Here is a 21,015-nt window from a genome sequence, read left to right on the forward strand (position 1 = left end):
ATTGTTTTGGGTCACTTTCATCACCGTAACCATGGCAACCATGATGCAAACTCTCTCAACACCAGACGGGCTTAAAACAATCCTTATCAGACTGGTTCCTTTCATAATTTCCTTCAAATAGTCACGCGAAAACAACTTAAAGTTTCTTCACGTCGTTCATTTAAAGCCACCACATTTCCCTGACCTCACTTCCGATTTCCGTGAAACCTTTCGATGTGTTGATCAGCTCATTTACATAGAGGGCAAATCGCCAAAATGGATGCCAAGATTCAATTATTTGCATCGCTGCTCATTTCGTTTAAATAAACAGACCGCTCCAGTTCGACTGTAGGCACGCTAATAGCACTAAAGCTAAAGGAGCTAACGCAGCTAACTGAGCTAACAGAACAAACTGGTAAACGGTGCCTGGACTCCAGTGCTGCGGCACGAAAACATGACGCCACGTGCGTCTTTTTCTGGTCAGTTGTCATGGAAACGCGGCATGCGCTAACATGCGTTTACGATAACGGCGGTTAACTTGTGCCCCCCACTAGTTTTCCGACATCTCATGGACTCAAATATTTGAGAAAATAATAAGATAATAAGATAGTTGCAGCTCTAACTCAAGTATAACGACTAAAAGACAACGTAAGCGTCTTTGATTCGAACACAAACACAAAGTTTCCCCTTGGCGACAATTGACCGGAAGTCAAATAGCTAACTGGTAGTTGAGCAGTTGCCCGTTTTTTGTCTCCAGACAATCAGAAGACAAAGAAATGTTTGTTTGATTCGAGTTTACGTCTGCGTTCGTGTTTCATTTGCGACGTATCTGGTGTTTTATGAGGAGACTGAAGTTCATGTGCAGAACAAAGCCTCAATAAATGAATTCTGAATCCGTTTCCTTGCCTGCGGCAGTTCTTGCGAGGGCCTGTGTTTGTTTTGTGATTTGGGTTTGGGAGATATTTTTTGGGGTGGGGGGGAGTGAGCGAGGAGTCAAACAGGGTTGGGGGAGGTTGTTGTTGTCTCCCTCCGGGTGGCGGCGAGGAGGTTTCTCAGAAAACACCGCCAGTCACGTCTGGACCTTTGCGGACGGTAAATCACGCTCCTCGCCGGCTCGCTTCCGCACAGCAGCCCCCAGCCTCTTTAGCCTCAGCTGGAAATGCAATACGCCACGTACTCCCCTGGTCCTGTGAGACCACCCAGGAGGCACATGGGGTCACACACACACACAGACACACACATATATACAAGCCAATGTGTTTGTCCTGGGGATGTGAGGTGGACGGTTTGTGGCAGCGAGGAGTGAGGGGGGGGGGGGGAGGAATTTCACAACAAGTTGTGGTTTCTGTGGTTTCTCTCGCTGTGGATGTGAAGACCACAAAAAAACACTCCCCGACTTCCTCTTTTGCGAAATATCAAAGCGTTCCGTGTTCAAAAGGAGCCGAAGACATCGAGAAAACATCCACAAAATAATTATTAAATGAGGGGAGAGAGAGAAACAAAAAAAATTGGTCATGAAATTGAGCCGGAGACGAAGACGAGGGGCAGATAACGCGAAGGATAAACTGCTAATTTATGCTCCACTGTTCGTTCATCTGCTATTTGTTTGTCGGTCGAAGGCCTGAACACAGAGGAGGCAACGACTAAACCACTAAAAGATGGCGAGGGAGCAACAGAATGTGACTTTACTTTGATTTCACCAGGACATTAACCCACATTTTCAAGGATTGTTAAATCACAGACACTCCTTACAACAGGGGTCACCAACGTGGTGCCCGCGGGCGCCTGGTAGCCCGCAGGCAGCCAATACGGTGCCCGCGGGCTCACTTCACTTCACCTCACTTGCATGTATCCTTATGATCGCTCAGTAAAATATCTTTGATATTGTTTATAAAAACTGGTAATCGTTAGGAGTAAGCACTGGAATTAATGTGTATGCAGTTGAATGCATAATATTAATCATTTAAATGGTAAACAAACAAAAAAATATTATATGGTAGCCCTCCATATTATTCTTTACCCTTCAGGTAGCTCTCTGTCTCAAAAAGGTTGGTGACCCCTGCCTTACAAGCTCCAGTCTCACTTTTAAGTAATATTCCTCCTCATCCATTTTTTATGGCTTTGTAGTAGAGGTAAATTGTTAAATAAAGACCCGTTGCACGTAGGGAACTCGTCGTCGTTGCATTGGAGGGAAATTGAAGACGAAAGACACAATGTTCCAATTTTAAAAAGCTATTAATCTTATTTCAACACTTTCTTTGAACGTGATCTGGCCCCGAGAAACGAGAGAAAGACTGTTTTCAAACTATTCAGACTATTACAAACACATTTACTCAGCCCGGGGCTCTTTACAATCAGGCTGCAACCGATTGATCACTTGGATATTTAATCAATCGCCAGCTCTCTTAACAACTGATTTGAGTGGGGAAAAAGTAGTTCTTGCTTCTTCGTGGGAATGTTTTGTTTGAATTTGAAGCTTTTAGGGACCAAACAACTGATCTATGAATGGAGGACAAGAATTTTGGACATCATCAGGTTCCTAAGACTCTGTTTGACTTGACTTTCTATAAGACAGTAGGACGGGTGTGTGTGTGTGTGTGTTTACTCACCTGCTTCTTTGCACACAGCAGCGAGGTCCGCGCCTACGTAACCGTGAGCGGCGTCCGCCAGCCGTGTCACGTCCTCGTCGCTGGCGCCGCACGGCACCGAACTCAGCTGCTTCCGCAAAATGTCGCCGCGCTCAGCTGCACCAGGAACTCCCACCTGTCCGGAATATAAGAGGAGAAGAAGAAGAGGACGTGTGACCGAGGAGTTCTGAAGAAAATCCAAACCCAAGGATTATAAAAGCTTTCCATGTGTCACCACAATGAGGGTTCAGGTTAAGTGAAGATGGTTGTGTGTATCTATGAAACATGTAAAATGACAACATTAATGTACAATATATCGTTTATACGGTGTCTAAAAACCTCTTTATAATGTCTTTTTCCTTGTATTCTGGCTAATTTATCTATTTATCTCATGGGTCGTATAATAGAGGCAAAAATAAAGCCTGGAGTTTCAGACTAATAGTCAAATACTGGCCATAAAAAAATCACTTTTAATTCGATTTAAAAATCACCTCCAGCTCTTTGTCGAATCGTCCCGGTCGCCTCAGCGCGGGGTCGAGGGCGTGCGGTCGGTTCGTGGCTCCCAGGACCAACAGCTGACCCGAGTGACCCTCCTGGAATAAGAGAAGTTATTCTAGTTTTATGTATTTCAAAATAGACGTAAAAAAAGTGGATAATCATTTTATAGGTACAAAATGATACAGTTGGCTGTTAACATACAAAACAACTGAAAAAAGGCCTGAGACATGAGGACAGAGGGACGTTAAAATCAATAATATCAATAATATCAATGTTTTGTTTGTTATTATTTGTGTATTTGTGTGCTATTACGTGTAAAAACCAGTCGTGTATTATTCCCATTATACAGTACCAGAAATGACGATGACGTCATTTAGCGACGACTAGCTACTTTCCTTAGCAACGCAGCTACTGACCGGGAAAAAAGACGCGCGTGACGTCATGTTTACGTGACTCCCGATTGTTAAAATGAGTCTAAAGTAACGATAAACTTTAAAAACAGAGGCACACATACGCAGTACACGGGTGCGCTGGTTATTTGTAGACCGCTCCGGTTCGACTGTAGGCGCGCTAACGGTGCTAAAAGGAGCTAACTCGGCTACCGGAGCTAACTGGTGAACGGTGCCCGGACTACGGGGCCGCGGCACGTAAACGTGACGTCACGCGTCTTTTTCCGGTCAGGAATGAATCTCATTGACATGCCGTCATAAATAATACATTTGAAATAATAATAATAATAATAATAATAATAAAATAACATACATGAGGACCGTATCAGATGACTGATGCTGGTTTAAAAGGATTACACTGTAAAACTGTCCTGTATTTACCGTAACTCCATGACCGCACATCCCACAGTTTTTCCCGGTTTTTATATCCTTAAGAGGTTTTGGAAAATTAGTTTTTATAGCCTCCAGAATCTGATGATAGACTCCACCAGACTCCGTCCTGTGTGTTTTCTGTGGGGTGGTCTGTCTGTCTGTCTCTTTTTTTTTTCTCCACCTTTCAGGCAAGAACTGAAACACAAATAAATTACAGTACGAGGAGAGCAGGAAGTGCTTTTCTTTCACATTCCGCGGGAAACGATCGGCGCTGATGATGACCTTGAAATGATTTTGGTCTGGAAAACAGACAGGAGCGTGGAAGCAGGCAGAGACTGCTGGAGCTGCTGGAGGATCTGTTTAACATCACTGATGCAAACCAGGGGCCGTAGTTTGCTGGGGGACATGAAGGAGTTGTACTTGGCTGATAAAAAAAAAGAAAAAAAGTTGTGGTGAAATGGCAGGTTGTGGCAAAACGGAGGAGATTTATTTCCCACCGTGTGTGTGAGTTTGTGTGGATCATCTTTTTTCTCATTCATGGAGCGCTCAGTGGACAAACGGCGCCCCAGAGATGGAAACCCACAGTGTGTGAAGGGCGTCCAGCAGGCAGAGATGGTTTCTACATGACTATCTGCACTTCCTTTCAGAATAAAAAAAACTTTATTCCTCGGTCGTTGCGTGTCACACAGAGATTCTTGCAAAAGTCATACAAAAATAAACTAAATCACTGTTGGTTACTGGAATAAAGGCCTCTGGTTCACGTGAACCAAATGCAGGGAGCGGACTACAACGCAGGGCATTGTGGGTAAACACAACCACAATATGTTTGCATAAAAAAAACCCAAAAAAACCCAAGACTGACTCTTATGTGGCAGAAACAGAAGTTGCCCTTAATGAACCAATAGATGAGCCAGTACTCTTGTTCGTTGTTTTTCTCGTCTTCTCCTTCAGTAATTGTTGATGCAGCGCCGCCTCAGGCGAGGAGGGGAATAGGTTGTTTCGAAAGGTTTGGTTCGTTTCACTAAAGTGCGAATTGTTTGGTTAAATCAGGGGGGAAAAAATGTCATTAAAAGGTTGGAAAAGTTCAGCAAAAACCGGTCGCGGGAGGGAACCACTGCTCGCATGAGATGCAGTAACTCTCCACATCCACCGGTGGCAGTAGTCTGTATCACGGTCATGAAAAAAGTAAAAAAAAACAACAACATAATGTAAAGTGTCTGCCCAGACCCGAGCCGCACAGGAAACACATTTTTTTTTTCTACATGTGCAAAAGTGCGGCTACTTCCTGTTACAAAGGCTGTTACTAGGGTTTACAGTTAGGGCTAGGGCTATTACAGATCTGACAGGAAGTAGCCGCAATATGCACACATGCATAGGATAAATCTGGTTTCCAGAACAGATGAGATGGTGACAGCCACCTCTACTGCTGGAGAACGTGCCAACATTGTCTATATACTTCTCTATCATTAAGTAAGAAATGAAAGTAACATATATAACAAAAACACTGTTTTTATGTTGACTTTTATTGTGAAAACCACAGTTTCCACATCTGTTTGTACGGGTTTACATGGCGGACCTGCTTATACCAAGATGGCGGACATGCTGACGCGATGGCTGTACGAAGAGTTTGCCCACCACTCGCTTTGGCATCGATTCCGAACAAAGCTACGATTGTGAAAATGTCCTAAGTCAGAGAAGGCAGCCATCGGCCTCCTGTGTGTGTGTGAGTGTATCTTTGGCTATAGCTGCAGTGGTTTGTTTGTTTTTTGTCTCCTCTGTTTCTCTTCTCCTGCGCTCACTCACTCAGCTGACCACCAATCACATTCTTCCTCTTTCACAAACACTGAACACCACACTTACTGACATTTATCAATGGCCAACTGTTGCCGTTGGACGTTTTCCACCCCTTACAGAGAAAACTAAGGATGCACCGATTAGAAAAATGGATTTACAGCCAGTAAATCAGAGTGTTCTGAGAGCAGACAACCTCTTTAAAGTCCTCAAACACAAGGTCACACTCAAGTGTTTTTCTTCCCCTCAGTATATAAATGTCAAAAATGGTTTTAACAAGACCAGAGATGGAGATCAGATTACATCCCTTGGCCTCGCACACGGCAACATTTCTAGGAACCGTATCTCTCAACGGACCGTTTCGTGAAATTAATTTTCTCATTCGGATGTAAACTGAGAGTTTGTTTACAGAAGCACAGCTGCACTGGAACTCACCGAACCGATCCCGTCCATCAGAGTCAGCAGAGAAGCCACCACGCGTTTCTCCACCTCGTTCTGCGCGCCCTCTCTCTTCGGACACAAAGCGTCCAGCTCGTCGATGAAGATGATCGCAGGCTGCCTGAAGAAATATATAAATATTAAATCATAATCACTTTAATGAAACTCTAAATTAAAATGACAAAATAAACATTTAAATAAAGTTGCAGCCATAGAATAGAACGTACACAGATGGATAAAAAGCAGACAATTTACTGAATAGCCACCAGGGGGCAATACAGTTGATTGCAAAAAGAACATGTAAGAAAGTCAATGAACAATTGTACAAATACACGTGTATTTCTTGTCTGTACAGGAGATAATTTATGATTAACTTCACCTCTGAGATGCTTCAGTAAAAATCTGCCTCAGTCTTGCTTCCGTTGCTCCGTAGAATCTGTAAAAAAACAAAACAAAAAAACGTTAAAGCACAGATTTTATTATTTTTTTGTAGTGAATTAAATCCACACTGATTTAAAACACAATCCTAATTTGCTCACTTGCTCATAATCTCCGGGCCGTTGATCACCGTCATGTGAGCTCCGACCTCATTGGCTATGGCTCGTCCGATCATGGTCTTCCCGGTGCCGGGGGGGCCGTACAGGAGAACCCCTCTGGGGGGTGGGATCCCTGTAATCACAGTCACTTGTATATAAGTATGTATAATATATATACATATATATATAAGTATATGTAACACGTTATATTGAGAGAAGTGGGGGGAATAGACGATGATGCACCACCTGACAGACTCACCGTAGCTGCTAAACAGCTCCGGGTGTTTGAGAGGAAGCTCGATGGTTTCTCTGATGACGTCCAGCTGGCTGCTCAGCCCACCGATCATGCCGTACGTGACCTTCGACCTCTTCGCTTCCGCGTCTGGATCGTCCTGCCTGGTCCTGAGCCCGAAGCTGACTTTCGTGGCGCAGGAGAGGCAGTAGAAGGTGTCAGTGTTCAGGGCACCACCAGGTGGAGCTGTGGGAGTCTGTTCTGTTAAGAGCGAGCCCTCGAGGCTGACGGCGTCCTCTGCTGAAGGCGACGAGTAGAAGGGAGGGAGCTGGACGGGTCGGCGTGGCGTACTGGCCGCAGGACCGGGCTCTCCAGGTGTCCCCGGTGCAGCCTCGGCGTTGCCGTCCTCCACTGTGAGGAGGCTGAGCTGCAGGGAGAGGTCACCTGACGTGGAGTCCAGCACAGAGTTCGTCGTCGCGGACGACTCCTCGGCCTCGGGGCCCGATTGTGATGGCGGAGGGTCCGGCCTCTGGAGGGTGACGCCGTCCTCACCTCTGACGGCTTCCACCTGGAGGCTGCACGAGCGGCCAAAGAAGGTCAGGGAGAGGACGTTACCGGGGAGAATGAGGTTTCCATCTGGCAAGAGAGACACAAACAAGGAGTTGTTCTATAACACAGGAAGTAGAGCGGTTTATTTGCTGAATGACGATATGTTCAATATTTGGTGACACAGAAGAAGTTGGACACCCAAACGTGTGATACTTAAGCCCTACAAGGCTTACATTGCTCAGATCTGACCATGTGACGCAGCCTGAGTCACATATTCATAAATAAATAATGAAAACTTTACTATAATAAAAGATTTTATAAAAAAAACCACCACCAGATAGGAAATATTCGGTAAATGTACTGACCCAAAGTCCTCAGGAAGAAGTTCTTGAACTCTTCGGTCTCCAGTGTGTCGTCTTTGGACCTAAATGAAAGTGCGTGTGTGTGAGGAATAAAAACACCAATCAAATGAACTTTTGATATAAAACAGATGCACAGATACATGAAATCGATAAAAAAAAATATATCCACAAAATTAAATTTGACTGGGATTGAAGTCAGGTTAAGTTTTTTCAGGTTTTTTATTTTATTGTTTTGTGCTTCCAACTGCACAACAAATCTGCCCTTGAGGGAAAACAAAGCTCTCAACTGAACAAATGCAGCTGCCGAACATAACCAGCAGGTGGCAGCATTGACTTAAATACAAAAGTAGAAATAATGCAAGATTGTTTTTTTTAAATGACCACATTTTACTAAAAAAAGAAGACAAACTTAAAACAGTACATTGGTTTTGTGGAATAACAAGATAACTTCACTTATTTTTATTTTATTATTCTCTTGTTCTACTGCTTTATGTGCTCTATGTTTGTATATGTATTGTAATATTGCTTTAAAAAGTGAAAAAGTTTTATTTTTTTGAAAAATAAAAGTTATTATTATCATTATATAACAAGAATATGATACTTTATCATAAGCAGTAGAAAATGAATGAATGCATTTTAATGATCGTGTGGCTTCTTAAGTCGGTCAGAGACAGAGGTCATGACCTTTACCTGTTTTTCAAAACGACCTCTTCGGCCTTAAGCACAGGACCCGTGATCGACTGCAGCGTCACCTTCTCCCCAGACTTTACTCGCAGGTTGGTCTGCGAGTGTTTGTGAAGACCGACTTTCCCAGCTGGAAAGGTCGCGACGGGCCATCCCACACACACCTGTATGACGGGGAACAAGAGATAAGTGATTTGTAGAGAAGGAGCAGAGGAAGGAGGAGAGGAAGGAGGAGAGGAAGGAGGAGAGGAAGGATGAGAGGAAGGAGGAGAGGAGAAGAAAGTAGTAAACCTCTTGTTGTCCCGAGGGACTCGTCAGCAGCACTGGTCTCCCGATGCTCGCACCAGCCAATTTCATTGAATTGAGACTCAGCTGGGCTAAATTTGATCTGCAGGATTTGGGCGTTCTGTCGTCGGCTTTTAGGAAAAACAACACAAGTACAATGTAAAATCCACATAATGTTTTATCTTGGGACACTTTAGAGCCACGGGAGTAAACATCTAGAGAATCTACGATAATAAAAGCATGTTTAGGTATTACAGCAAGTTTACAAAGCCTTTAACAGCACAGCTCCCAATTCCTCAGCAAATTTATCTAGTTTTATCGTTGTATTACTTGCTTTGCTGTGCTTTATAAGACAAGCTGATTTGAATACACTTATATAATAGTTAAACATATATAATAATATTGATAACATTGATGATTCTGCAGCATTGTCTTGCTGTAGAGACACAGTATCCATACATATGCGTATTTATAGTACTTTGTGGTGTTAAATATCCTTTTTTTGTTGTTGTTTCCTGCTGAACCACAGAAATAAATAAACACAGTACAAAACTGATTTCATATTACTAGATGAATAAACATGGTTTCATAGAGATTAGACAGCATCACAGTTCAAACAGCTTCACTCAGACTCATACTAATCCACAACATTCAAACATTAGTTCATGATTTAACTCCATAATGTGTCAAAGTCTTACCTTTCTCGATGAAATCAATGACAGCGAAGGAGTTTGTGTTGAGATTCCTGCTCTTTCCTCCCTCGTGTCCCGGTGTTTGCAGACTGGAGGAGTCGCTCGAGCTCTCTTTGACAAACCCGGAACTATCTCCATCACTGGCTCGCTTCGATTTACTTTTATTTTTCTTTGAGGACATGTTTTAATAGTGGATGTTTTTTTCCCTCCACGTGAAAGTGCGAACATGTGTAAACACGGAGCTGTACTGTGTACTTCCTGCTTACACTTTGGCCCCGCCTCTTTTTACCGTAAACCCCTGAATCTCTGTCAGAAATATTCACTCTATCACTCATGTTCTACCGCTTTATCCTAATCGTGTTTTATTTTCTGAGATTACACAACCAAAATACAACTAAAATAAATAAAAGTGAGTTTAATCGGGATAAGAATCTAAACGGGCACAGAAAAAACAATTTTCCATTAGAATATTATATAATTTTAGATTTGCGATGTAAAAGCCACGTAGAAAAATACGAGAAAATTAAATAACTTCAACAAGAAACATGGCTAAGATACAAACTTACATTCGGCATATATCGCGTACGATAAAAACAAATGTATTCTGAAATCTAAATTAGATTTCTTGCTTTAATGTCTTTGGAAACGCCAACGACAATGGTGTTGGTTTTAGATGTTTAAATATAATCAATACAAACACCCAATTAGCTTATTTATTAGCCGATTGTTACTTCAGATCACATGTTGACTGTTTAACCTCCTTCTGAAGACTGGTAAGCAACAGGCACAATGCTAGCGGGTTAAATCGTATGTGAATGGGGTTTAGCACGGCACGATTTGAGACGTCGCTACACGCAGGTCCTTTCTTAACCAGGGTATTACGGTATTTATGCAACGTCCAGGGCGGAGTCTTGCGTAACCGTGCCGTACTGTACGTACTGGAAACGGGACAAATTCTCCCTCTCGCACCGAACGCTGTCTCATCATTAATCGCCAAAATGGCTGTTGGTTCGTGTGTTTACAAACTTTTACCGCTGCTCGGGGGACGGTTTTGCAGTGGAACGTCGCCTTGTGCCACACGCTCAGCGGTCCGTGCGTTCTCCCGCACAGACATTCGTTCCCAGTTGCCCAGAGCGGAGGGCGCCGGTGCCGTAAACGCTCTGACGGGGAAAGTGGACCGGTTCGGCGGGGTCACCGTGAACCTGGAGGCCGCCGGTTTACCCGCGGACATCAGCGACAGTTTATTCGGCAGATTATTGGGAGGTTTGTGTGTGTAAATGTTAGCTAAAAACACAGAATCACTCACACATACACACACACACACACACACACACACACAGGTCATGTTTACATCATCAAGTCAGTCACTAATCATTAACCCGTGCCCTCTACAGTTTTTTTTTTGTGTAATTTGTCTGAATGTCTTTTAACATGTAGAAGTATGTTATACGGTCACAAATGTAGGCATGTATTTATGTTACATTATGTGTGTGTGTTATAAATCCCCCAAAAACCTGAAAAACACCTTTAGTTCCGCCTGAATCCAGCTGTCAGTTATGCTCAAGGCAAACCTTTTTAGCCTTAATCTCCAAACTAAAACATGTTAATTAATTAGTAGTTATCTCATTTATAATACATTCATAACCATTGTTATTTTTTACAGAGGCTCAAAAACAATAAATACACGTTAAGCACAAGAAATGGGTGCAAAATTGACCAAAAAAAGAAGTAAGAACAAATTAATTAAATGTGATAATACTAGTAATTATCAACTACTAACATGTCATAGTAGTAGTACAGATATATATAAACAAACTGAAAACAACTTGTTCCATAAGGGTTTTAATGAAAAAATATGTAGAGAAATAAAATAAAAGCATAGTAAATATGGGAAAGGGACAAAAACAATACAGATTAGACAGAAGTAGACTGCACAGATCACGCAAAGCATGCAATTACTAACAGTGTCAAGTCAGATATATTTATATTCTGTTGTCATGTAATATTAACCTGTTTATGTGTATTTTGAACAGCCCCACGCTTGGTTTAGTCCACGCAGTAACTGTGTGGAAGGCAGTGAAGGCAACACGGCCTGTGTTTCCTGTTACACTATGTCTGTCTCCTTCTCTTTATCTTTTTTTTAAAATAAATTAATCCTGATCCTGTGTCATCCGTCCACAGAGTCTCTGGTGCGCTGGAAAGCCGAGGGGAAGGTAGCCGTGTGGCTCCGGGTTCCCATCTCACTGAGCCGATGTGCCGCCGCGGCCTCCGCTCACGGCTTCACCTTCCACCACGCCAGGCACGACCACGCCGTCCTCGCTCTGTGGCTGGGAGACGGCGAGAGCAAACTGCCGGGGTTTGCAACTCACCAAGTCGGAGTGGCAGGTAGAGACTATAAAAAAAAAAGAAAAAACTCACATTCATTATGTCATAGATTTAAACGCTTAAATCAAGCTGAGACTGGTGTTATTATTGAATTAAACTCACGTTAGCTGGAGCTACAACACACCAGAAGTTGCTCCTTTTCCCCTGTTTTCTTCCCTTCTTCTTTGGTCTGATGTCAGATTTCACATCACAGAGGTGGAAAACTCAGCCGGGAGTTGCTCCAACTCCTGTTGCTATGTCTCCAACTGTCCAGCAGAGGGCAGCGTCACTCATACCGTCAATTAAGAGCGGATGCCCTTGAATCATGTCAGAACATGTCCTGAGCATCTTCCAGTGAAGTGACCTGGTCCAGAATTTCCCCACATTTTACTGCCAGAACCGCCCCCCCACCCCACACACACACACACACACAGTTTTCTCCTTTAATGGAGGAAATGATGATGACAGTAAGGTTAGGAATGTCAAACATGTAGCTGTTTAGAGACTTTTTATTTCCTTTGCGTGCTGCTCGCCTCCTCTGGTCATTCATTATTATTCTGACAAAGACGGGAACAACAAGAATTTATCAGAAATGTGTCATTTTAACACACACACATATATATATATACTTTTATGCTCCACAATGGGATTTAATTGATTTGAATGTGAGATTGACAACTTCTTACTGTTTTACAGTTGCTATACAGTTGCTATTGTCCTTTGCTTTGACCGAACAGACACACACTGCTGGAAATATTTACAACACAATGTGTTCTGATGACACGGGGAATGTGTTCTGCTGTGTTTGAACCTTCCTATTGTATGTGAACGAGTCTGTATTGCCTGTTAGCGATACCACTTTTGAGGTGTCGGCCTAAAAATTGCAAAATTGAACAAACATTTTCATTAACTGAAACGAACTAAACTCGTAGTGAAAATGTAGATGAAAATAGTATAAGAACTTGTGTATTATTACCAAGGGGGCACCTGCGGCACAGATCTGTGCCGTGTGAGCACTAAGGGGTGGTAAAATGGCATCTTTTGTTAGGTTTTTATGACACTAAAACTAATAAAAAAAAAACTCGCTCTTAAAACTCATTTTAAAAACAAAAGTCAAAGCGAAATAACAACTAATTCTAATGAAAAACGAAAACTATAACAGTATAACCTTGGTGTAAATCAGTGTATATGGGTATGAAGTGATGTTTTTTTTTTTGTAGATCCAGGTGATAAATCCTCACATGAAGTTCACAAAGTATTGAATTTAAACACGTGTGATAAAAATGAATCAAACACCAGCTACTGCGACTCTCATGGCTCTCGGCGCTAAAGGAGCTAACAGAGCTAACTGGTAAACGGCGGCGAGGCACGTAAACAAGACGTCACCCGCGTCTTTTCCGGTCAGTCGTCATGGAAACGCGCCGCGTTAACGTGACCAGCACTAGTTTATTTGCGACATCAGTTGAAAAAATTTCTTAATATCGCAATATTTCATCGTATGGATTTCCACCCCCTAGTGGACAGTCCGTAAAACGGAATTATTTTTGTTATTGTCGTTTTGAGGTTTGGGAAACCCAAATCGACATTTCTTTTTGACATTTTACGGACCAAATAATGCGTCGTCAAATCACAAAATCAAACGACAGATTGATTATTTTTACGAAAATAATCTTTCGCTGCCGCTCGAGACGAAAAAGCGAACGACGTAGCCGAGCTAAAAGTGTTAGCTCCGCTTTTTCCGAGCGTGGAAACACTCTGAGCGTCCCGGACGTCACGGCCCTGTTCGAATATTTAAAAGACATTAATCAAACTTGTTTGATGACAGCGAGTCAAATGTAACCTGGAGTCATTAAGTTCCTGTTCGTACAGACACCGACACTTTCCCCGTTCCACGATTGTTCCTTGGTCTTTTTTCTTTGGTGTCATGATAATTCACTCTCATACTTTTTCTGTCTCCTGCTCCCGTTGAGCATTTTGTTTCCTGGACTGAAGTCGACATAATGATAGACTCCCTCAGCAGCAGCAGCAGCAGCAGCAGCAGCAGCAGCAGCAGCTAATGTGAAGTGCCATATGGCACACGGCTCCAGGATGACATCAATTTCCACTTGGAAGTCCAAGTCGGGCCTTTCGAGACGACCCATCCCTCTTAACACATCTGTGACATTCATTTAAAGGAGGGAAAGAGCGCGGCTGCTTTTCCCTCGTCGTTGTCGCTGTCGTCATCCTCGTCCTCCCCTTCGTGCTGTTGACAGCAGCAGCTGAGTCACTAAACCTGCTAGCAAACAAAAAAAAAAAACATCCCACTCAAACCGGAGAGAAGAATGTTAAGTGGTAAAGTCGACATCATTTAGCCGAGTCACAACTCTGTTTGGACTCAAACATGATTGGTTTTCGGACACCGACAAAACTTCATCTTTGTTTAACTCGGTAAACGTTGTCGCTGAGGTAAACCGACCGGTTTTGTCGGCTACGATCGCTAATTAATTCAGTCAAGTGATCTGAGTGAGAACTACTGTAGACCTCCTTTTGGAAAAACTGTTTCTGAAGGAAAAGTCGCTCAAGTTTGGCCAGAAAGACGCAAGATTTGTAACGAGTCAAACTAAAGTCGCCGGGGGTCTGAAGAGTCGCTAAATGTAGCAACAAATGTCGTGTGTGTCGTGTTTTGGTAACACTGCCTGAGCAGAAAGCTAACGGCATCGACTGTGTCACGTTAGCGCATGACGCGTTTCCACGACGACTTACCAGTTAGCCCCGTTAGCTGCGCTAGCTCCTTTAGCGCCACTTGTTGCATGTCAAATTGCATGTGACTGTTCGAGCCCGTCTGGTGGGAGGCTCCTCGAGTCCTTGTCCGCTGAAGATGAGATTAATTTTTAACGTCACAAACAGTTTAAAAGTTTAAAGAGTTTAAAATATAAAACTGGCTTCAGGTGCCTGGGTTTGTTTTTCAATATTAACCAAACTTTGAATTAAACTCTGAGCCAACAAGTCTTCTTCCCTGTAATAACTCCTTCAGGGCAACATGGGGATTAGATTATATTCTGGGGGGGAATATGAACCGACATAATGCTGTTTATTTTTATTTTTGCTCTAGGTGCAGTTGTGGATGAATCCAATGGGAAAGTTCTCGTCGTCCAAGACAGAAACAAGGTAGATATTTAACTAACACTGTTATCAAAGCAAAGTTCATCCCACACAAGTGTTTCTTATAGTATAAATATGAATGATTTATGCTCATTTAACATCATTGAAGAACAATTTCAGTTTTAGCTCTTTTATCTTGAAAATATATATAGTCATAATAATAATAATAACATAAAAATAATTGTTTTTTTTTCCAAATATGAATATAGTTTTACTTAATTCATCAGTTAATCTACAATAATCTATACTGGATTGATATTATTATGGGTATTATTGCAAACGGCCGGCAAATAGAACAAATCCAACACCGCTTTCTTCATGTTTTTACTTTTAAATGTATGAAAAGAGTGGGTGGTAATAATCCCCGTCTGAGTTAATCCGATATTATCCAGAATAAACCATGTTCACTACACATTCTGATAATCAGATTAACTATGTTTTGGTGGAAGTCAATGAAACAAAGTCTAGGAAATTGCCTGAAAACTCAAAGTTTTCTTTTCATTGAGGAAAAATAGGAAACTTGGGCTCGGAGCACAGAGCAGTGATTAGGTCCAGAATGTTTCTGAACAAATTGACACATATTGGCCGGTAAATCTTATTTTTGGCGTCATCTCTCGGCGTTACTTCCCACGAACCGAATCAGTCGCAGCTAAAAAAAAAAAAAAAAAAAAAATGACAGTGATTAGCGTTGTTTGTTTACCGCGTTGACGCAAACACACGGGTTGAAAATCCTCTCGGCCGCTGCTCGGCGTCCGCTGACCTCGAGCAAACACGCCGCTGTTGACGCGAGATGAATGCAGTCACAGAGCTCTCACAGGAGCCTCGCTGTCGAAAAGCCAGGGATGTTATTTGGTTCACAGGGCTCTTTTCAAACCGCTCCACACACACAGATTTGTTTGAGTTCCGTGTCGCAAGGTGATTGCAGAACGAGGCAGCAATTAGGGAAACAATTAGGTTTTTCTTTTAGAAATCCTGGCCTCACCAAGTACAGCCGTGTTCATATACACCTCTTTAAGTACTTTAAGTTAGGATCTGCTCAAAATAAGCTCCTTACACCAAACCCCATGGAGAAAATCAGTGTTTTTAGCTCACACAGATGTCAGTGCAACTCACCAACTCCTGCATTATTACATTAAGTTTGTGTCACTTTGGTTAAATCCATCACAGAATTTCAAACACAGACATCACAAAACAGCACATTTGTACATTTGTACTAGTGGATCAGCGGCGGATCGACAACTCCTGTGTGATGTGATTAAAATTTTTTTAATCACAGTGAGCGGTGACACAAAGTCAAGTTTTAAGTTGGGAAACAATGTCTTAAAGGGACACTGTGTAGTATTTATGGGTTTATATAACCCAAAATCCACTTTTTTATACATATTATGTGCTCCTGCATTGTCTAGTCGCTGTATAATAGTTTTTGTTTCATTGTCGTAGTGTTTCAAAAAGTCATGTAAAATAACATGGTCGCGGGCCGCGGTTGCATAGCCACTGTTAGCAGCGAGACGCCATGTTTCTACCGGAGCCTGTAAGGACAAACGCGAGAGAACAAAACAAGCGTCTCTTTATTGTAGCGGAAGTCCCGCCTCCTCTCTCTCCGCTTCGTCTGCTACGGCCGCGGTAGCTCCGCCCTCTCCCTCGCCTCACGAACCTCATCTGCTGACACGGAGAAAGACGACGAGGACGACATTTGACCGGCTGCGGATACCGTATCGCTCAGGGAAGGGAGGGGGTGAGCAGAGCAGCAGTTCTTTGTTGTAAATTTCAGCCTCTCCTCTAGATGGCACTATAAACTACTTACTTCACCTTTAACAACGTTAACGCATGTATTTCCATGACGACTGACCGGAAAAAGACGCGCGTGACGTCATGTTTACGTGACTCACGATTTGTTAAAATGAGTCTCTAAAGTAACGCTAAACTTTAAAAACAGAGGCACACATACGCAGTTACACATGTACGCTGGTTATTTGTAGCGCTGCTCTTTTCGTTTAATAAACAGACAGTTTGACTGTAGGCGCGCTAAAGGAGCTAACGCAGCTAACTGGTAAACGGTGCCTGGACTCGGGTGCCGCGGCACGTAAACATGACATCACGCATCTTTTTCCAGTCGTGGAAACGGGTCGTGCGTTAACGTTGACGGTGCTAACGTGTGCCCCGAACACAAGTTAACAATTCTAGATGCAGGAGACACACACACACACACAGATGTCAGATGTAGAAAGGGGTAATAAAACGTTATGTTTGAGCAAATTCAACAACCGAGTGCAGGCATTCAGTCGTCTACTCCGCAGTTTTAACAACCGAGCACTCTCTCCGTATCTCTCTTAATTCCGTTATTTTGACATCCAGAAAATTGGGAGTAACCTCAAAAACAAAAAAAAACCCCGATGCTAAAAGCACGGTCACGGATAATGAAAACAATCTGAGGTTTCTGCAAAGTACAGCGAAACGCAGCAGCGGCGTGTCATCAATCACCGTCCAACAACAATGAAGTGAGAGAAAAACGAAGCTCCAGAGGAAAAACAACCAGTGGATCGACGACACGACGTCAGAACCTCCGCTAATAAGAAACGTAACTATCAACAGATACTTTTAGAGACGTGTGTTTTCATGGTTGATGAACGTCTTGTTTTGTCTTGTTTTTCTTGTTGAATATATTTTAAACACAGCACGTCTGAAATGTGAACATTTTTGCCGTTTGTGTCCAAAACAAGACGAGATTTCGTCGTTTTCTGACCAAACATCTACGATTACTTAATCAGACGTGTAAATAATGGCTATTTCACGATAGAGGCGAGTGAAAACTAAGAAGCACGCGACAAATATAGTCTCTTTGTCACGTGTAACTGACAAAGTTACATTAGACACATTTTGTGTCTAATGTAACTTTGTCCTGAAACAGAGGGAAACACTTTGTGGCCTGGTCGTGTGTGGGAGTGTTTTATCTCTTCCTCCTCCTCCTCCTCCTCATCGAGCTGTTTACTGGAAATGTGCTCCATAATCGCCTGGCCCTTGGCAGTACAGCTTTCTCTGTCAGATTGAGCCACTTCAGAACTCGTGAAGCATTACCAACTTCCTGAAAAAACAAAAACAAAAGAAAAACAAGGACACGAGCACTTTCACATTAGAAACAAGACAATTCACAGATCCCTTCCGTGATTCAGCGCGGGTGAACAATGTCATTAATATTGGGTCTGACGACATGTATTCATCATTTTCCCCGTAGATTTGGTGTTAATGGTTAACTCATGCTCGACGGGGGCGTTTTACTTTGAAAAATCACTCCGACTTGGACCGACTCGAGTTACACAAAGTCTTTTATTTCTTCCTTCCTTACAGCTCCAAAAATATACAATATGTATAGCATTTGTTTTTGTTGTTGCTGTTGTTGACAATACATGAAAAATAAATGCCGCAGTGCATTTTCGAGCGTCGTCGGCCGTTCTGAAAGTGTGGCGTACACAAATTCTTTTCACTACAAAAATATATATAAGACACATAACACCGACATCATAACTTAACCAGCAGCATACTGTTATTAAATATCAAGGGTAAGTGGTGAAACAGGTGTGGAAGAAGACACACGTTCAAAAATATCTCCAGAGTAAAATATATAAAGATAAACAACATAATTCTCATAATATAAAGATCCACTACAGAAACAAAAACTACAGCTTTAAGGTTAAGATATAGAGTGTTATATACTATGAGATAAATGATGTACAGCAGTGCCGTCTATCACACTCTCTCACTCTCTCTCTCGCTCTCTCTCTCCACTCTGCTCGTGAATTTCAGACAAAGAACGCTTGGAAGTTCCCCGGCGGTTTGTCCGATCCAGGAGAAAACATCGGTGAGTCATCGCGCTCCAACAGAGCAGGAAACTAATACAGTACAACTAATGAAGGTCCTTTCAATATTGGTGTTAAAGCTGGGGTAGGCAGAACTTGACCAACCATTGACTGATTACCGGGCCCAATTTATACTTCTGCGTAAAGTGCTCTGCGTAGGCTACGTAGAGACTCTGCGTGGACGCAGAGACTGTCGAAGAGCCTCTGCGTAGTCTCCGTCTGCACGAAATATTTTTTAAGTGTCCGTCACTCCGTCAAGGGACAACGGAGACGGCAAGAACTGCGATTGGTCCTCAGGACAGGCCGAGCTAAGCTGCTCTGTGCCGGCTCTCATTGCGCTCCGGGCGTCCTGACAGAGGCGGAGCTGATCCCTGCCGATAACGCCGCTGCCGAACTATAAATACGTCATATCTATACACACACAGCACATGTTTAGACCCTAAATGGCCAATTTCTCGCCTCAAATTATCTTAGAACTGCGTTCCGTCACACAGAAAAGTGAGAAACGGCCACTGTTTCAACAACAACAGTCTTTCTCTCTCTTTCTTTCTCGGACGCCATTGCTCACTGTAGCCAGAAGCACAACAACCTTGCGCAGCGACCCCTACTGATCGGACGGGAAATTGCAGCGAGTGTCCGTCACCACGACGCAGAAGTATAAATGCTCGAGGCGTCTCCGTGGTGACGCAGACGGATAACACATACGCAGTCGGAGAAGTATAATGTGGCCTTAAGCAGGAATCTGAAATCCCCAATTTAACAGCTTCGGAAGTCACCGTGACGTTGTGGGCGGGGGAGATTGATTGGCTGTCTCCACTGCCCCCTACTGTCTGTTAGCAGAAGGTAGCGTTACTTTAGACGTTCATAGACATGGCCGGAGGATACAGCGAGAGAAAACGGACGGAATCTAGCAGACGCTTTTATACGAGGAATAAGGTTGCATCTTGAAGAACTTCTTGAAGATGTTCTGGTAGCGCTACACAAAAGCAAAGAATGGTGTCGTGAAAATAAGGCAACCATTCTTGGTTCAAGGAAGTTCCACTTTAAAGCGCTAAGGCGCCACCTCATGGCCGTTCTTGGAAAGGCCAATAGTCTGTGTAATGGAGGACTCAAACATACGCAACTGGAAAGCTTCTCTTTGACCCAGTTTAGACCTCGTACAAACAATCCGTCTTGTATGATCCAATCAAAAGGCAGATGGCACCAAGTTCAGGTCTGAAAGGCCTCAGCGCAGGTATTTAACCAATGGAATCACAATTACAGACACACCGTGATTCACCATCCGTGTCAAAAGATCGGCGACCCTAGCGTAGCTGCTATGCTAACTCGCTTGTTTCCGATCCAGACCGGAAACCCGACAACTTCTACACGTGTACGGAAACGTGTCTGCTTTATGTCATAGAGGCTGTTTCAGGAGTTAGCCACACTTCGGCATTGGGTAAGTCCAGACGAGAGCATTCCCATCAGGGTGGGAGGAGCTCCAGACAGAGACTCGACGATTGACAGTTTTTCTAGCCTACCCCAGCTTTAAGATGAGACGTATACATTCATTTGAACCTAAACAAAATAAGGCATGTGATATAAATGCGATAATTCTCTCTATTTCACTTTTTAAAAAGCAGCTTTTAACCCTTTATACATGATCGAAAAAAAGCAGCATCATTTGTTTGTGTTTACAAAAAACATTTTTCCTCAACATCTAAATATTTAACGTATATATGAACGAATCTTCCTCAGGCGCCACCGCCGTACGCGAAGTGTTCGAGGAAACCGGCGTCCGCTCCGAGTTCAGGTCTCTGCTCGGTTTCCGGCAGCAGCACAACCATCCCGGCGCCTTCGGCATGTCGGACATGTACGTCATCTGCCGACTCAGCCCGGTCACGTACGAGATCAACTTCTGCACTCAGGAGTGTCTGCGCTGCGATTGGCTGGACCTCGCCGAGCTCGCCAAGACCGACGACACCACGCCCATCACGTCGCGCGTGGCCAAGCTGCTGCTTCACGGCCTCGAGCGGGGCTTCGACCGCGTGGACCTGACCATGGAGGAGCTTCCTGCCGTCTACTCTGGAATGTTCTACCAGCTCTACCACAGGCGGCTTCCTTCAGCGCGGAAATCCTAACTCGTTGAAGAAATACGGTGCAGTAGACAAACCAAACCATGT

At 43.3% G+C, this 21,015-nt stretch overlaps 2 protein-coding genes across 2 annotated transcripts in view; one reads left to right on the plus strand and one right to left on the minus strand.

Annotated features, from left to right (window-relative positions):
• The window catches only part of afg2a (AFG2 AAA ATPase homolog A), a gene marked incomplete at its 5' end in the record, with an annotated part of 115,789 nt that extends 106,114 nt beyond the window's left edge, over nt 1-9,675 (minus strand). Inside the window, 10 exons of the mRNA XM_083891640.1 lie at nt 2,589-2,742; nt 3,098-3,199; nt 6,152-6,275; nt 6,534-6,590; nt 6,694-6,823; nt 6,950-7,558; nt 7,837-7,895; nt 8,524-8,681; nt 8,809-8,933; nt 9,501-9,675. Coding sequence (XP_083747766.1) covers nt 2,589-2,742; nt 3,098-3,199; nt 6,152-6,275; nt 6,534-6,590; nt 6,694-6,823; nt 6,950-7,558; nt 7,837-7,895; nt 8,524-8,681; nt 8,809-8,933; nt 9,501-9,675 — 1,693 coding nt within the window. The remainder of the gene's footprint in view (nt 1-2,588; nt 2,743-3,097; nt 3,200-6,151; nt 6,276-6,533; nt 6,591-6,693; nt 6,824-6,949; nt 7,559-7,836; nt 7,896-8,523; nt 8,682-8,808; nt 8,934-9,500) is intronic.
• An 817-nt stretch (nt 9,676-10,492) lies between these two features.
• Nucleotides 10,493-21,013, plus strand: nudt6 (nudix (nucleoside diphosphate linked moiety X)-type motif 6; the record flags this gene model as incomplete). The annotated part of the gene is made up of 6 exons (XM_083891388.1): nt 10,493-10,502; nt 10,605-10,757; nt 11,676-11,879; nt 14,950-15,005; nt 18,801-18,855; nt 20,591-21,013. 6 exons carry the CDS (start codon nt 10,493-10,495, stop codon nt 20,971-20,973), a joined length of 861 nt encoding a protein of 286 aa, XP_083747514.1. The 3' UTR covers nt 20,974-21,013.
• Nucleotides 21,014-21,015: the final 2 nt, after the last annotated feature.

This window comes from Microchirus variegatus, assembly GCF_963457635.1.
Source record: "Microchirus variegatus genome assembly, chromosome: 6".
NCBI lineage: Eukaryota > Metazoa > Chordata > Actinopteri > Pleuronectiformes > Soleidae > Microchirus > Microchirus variegatus.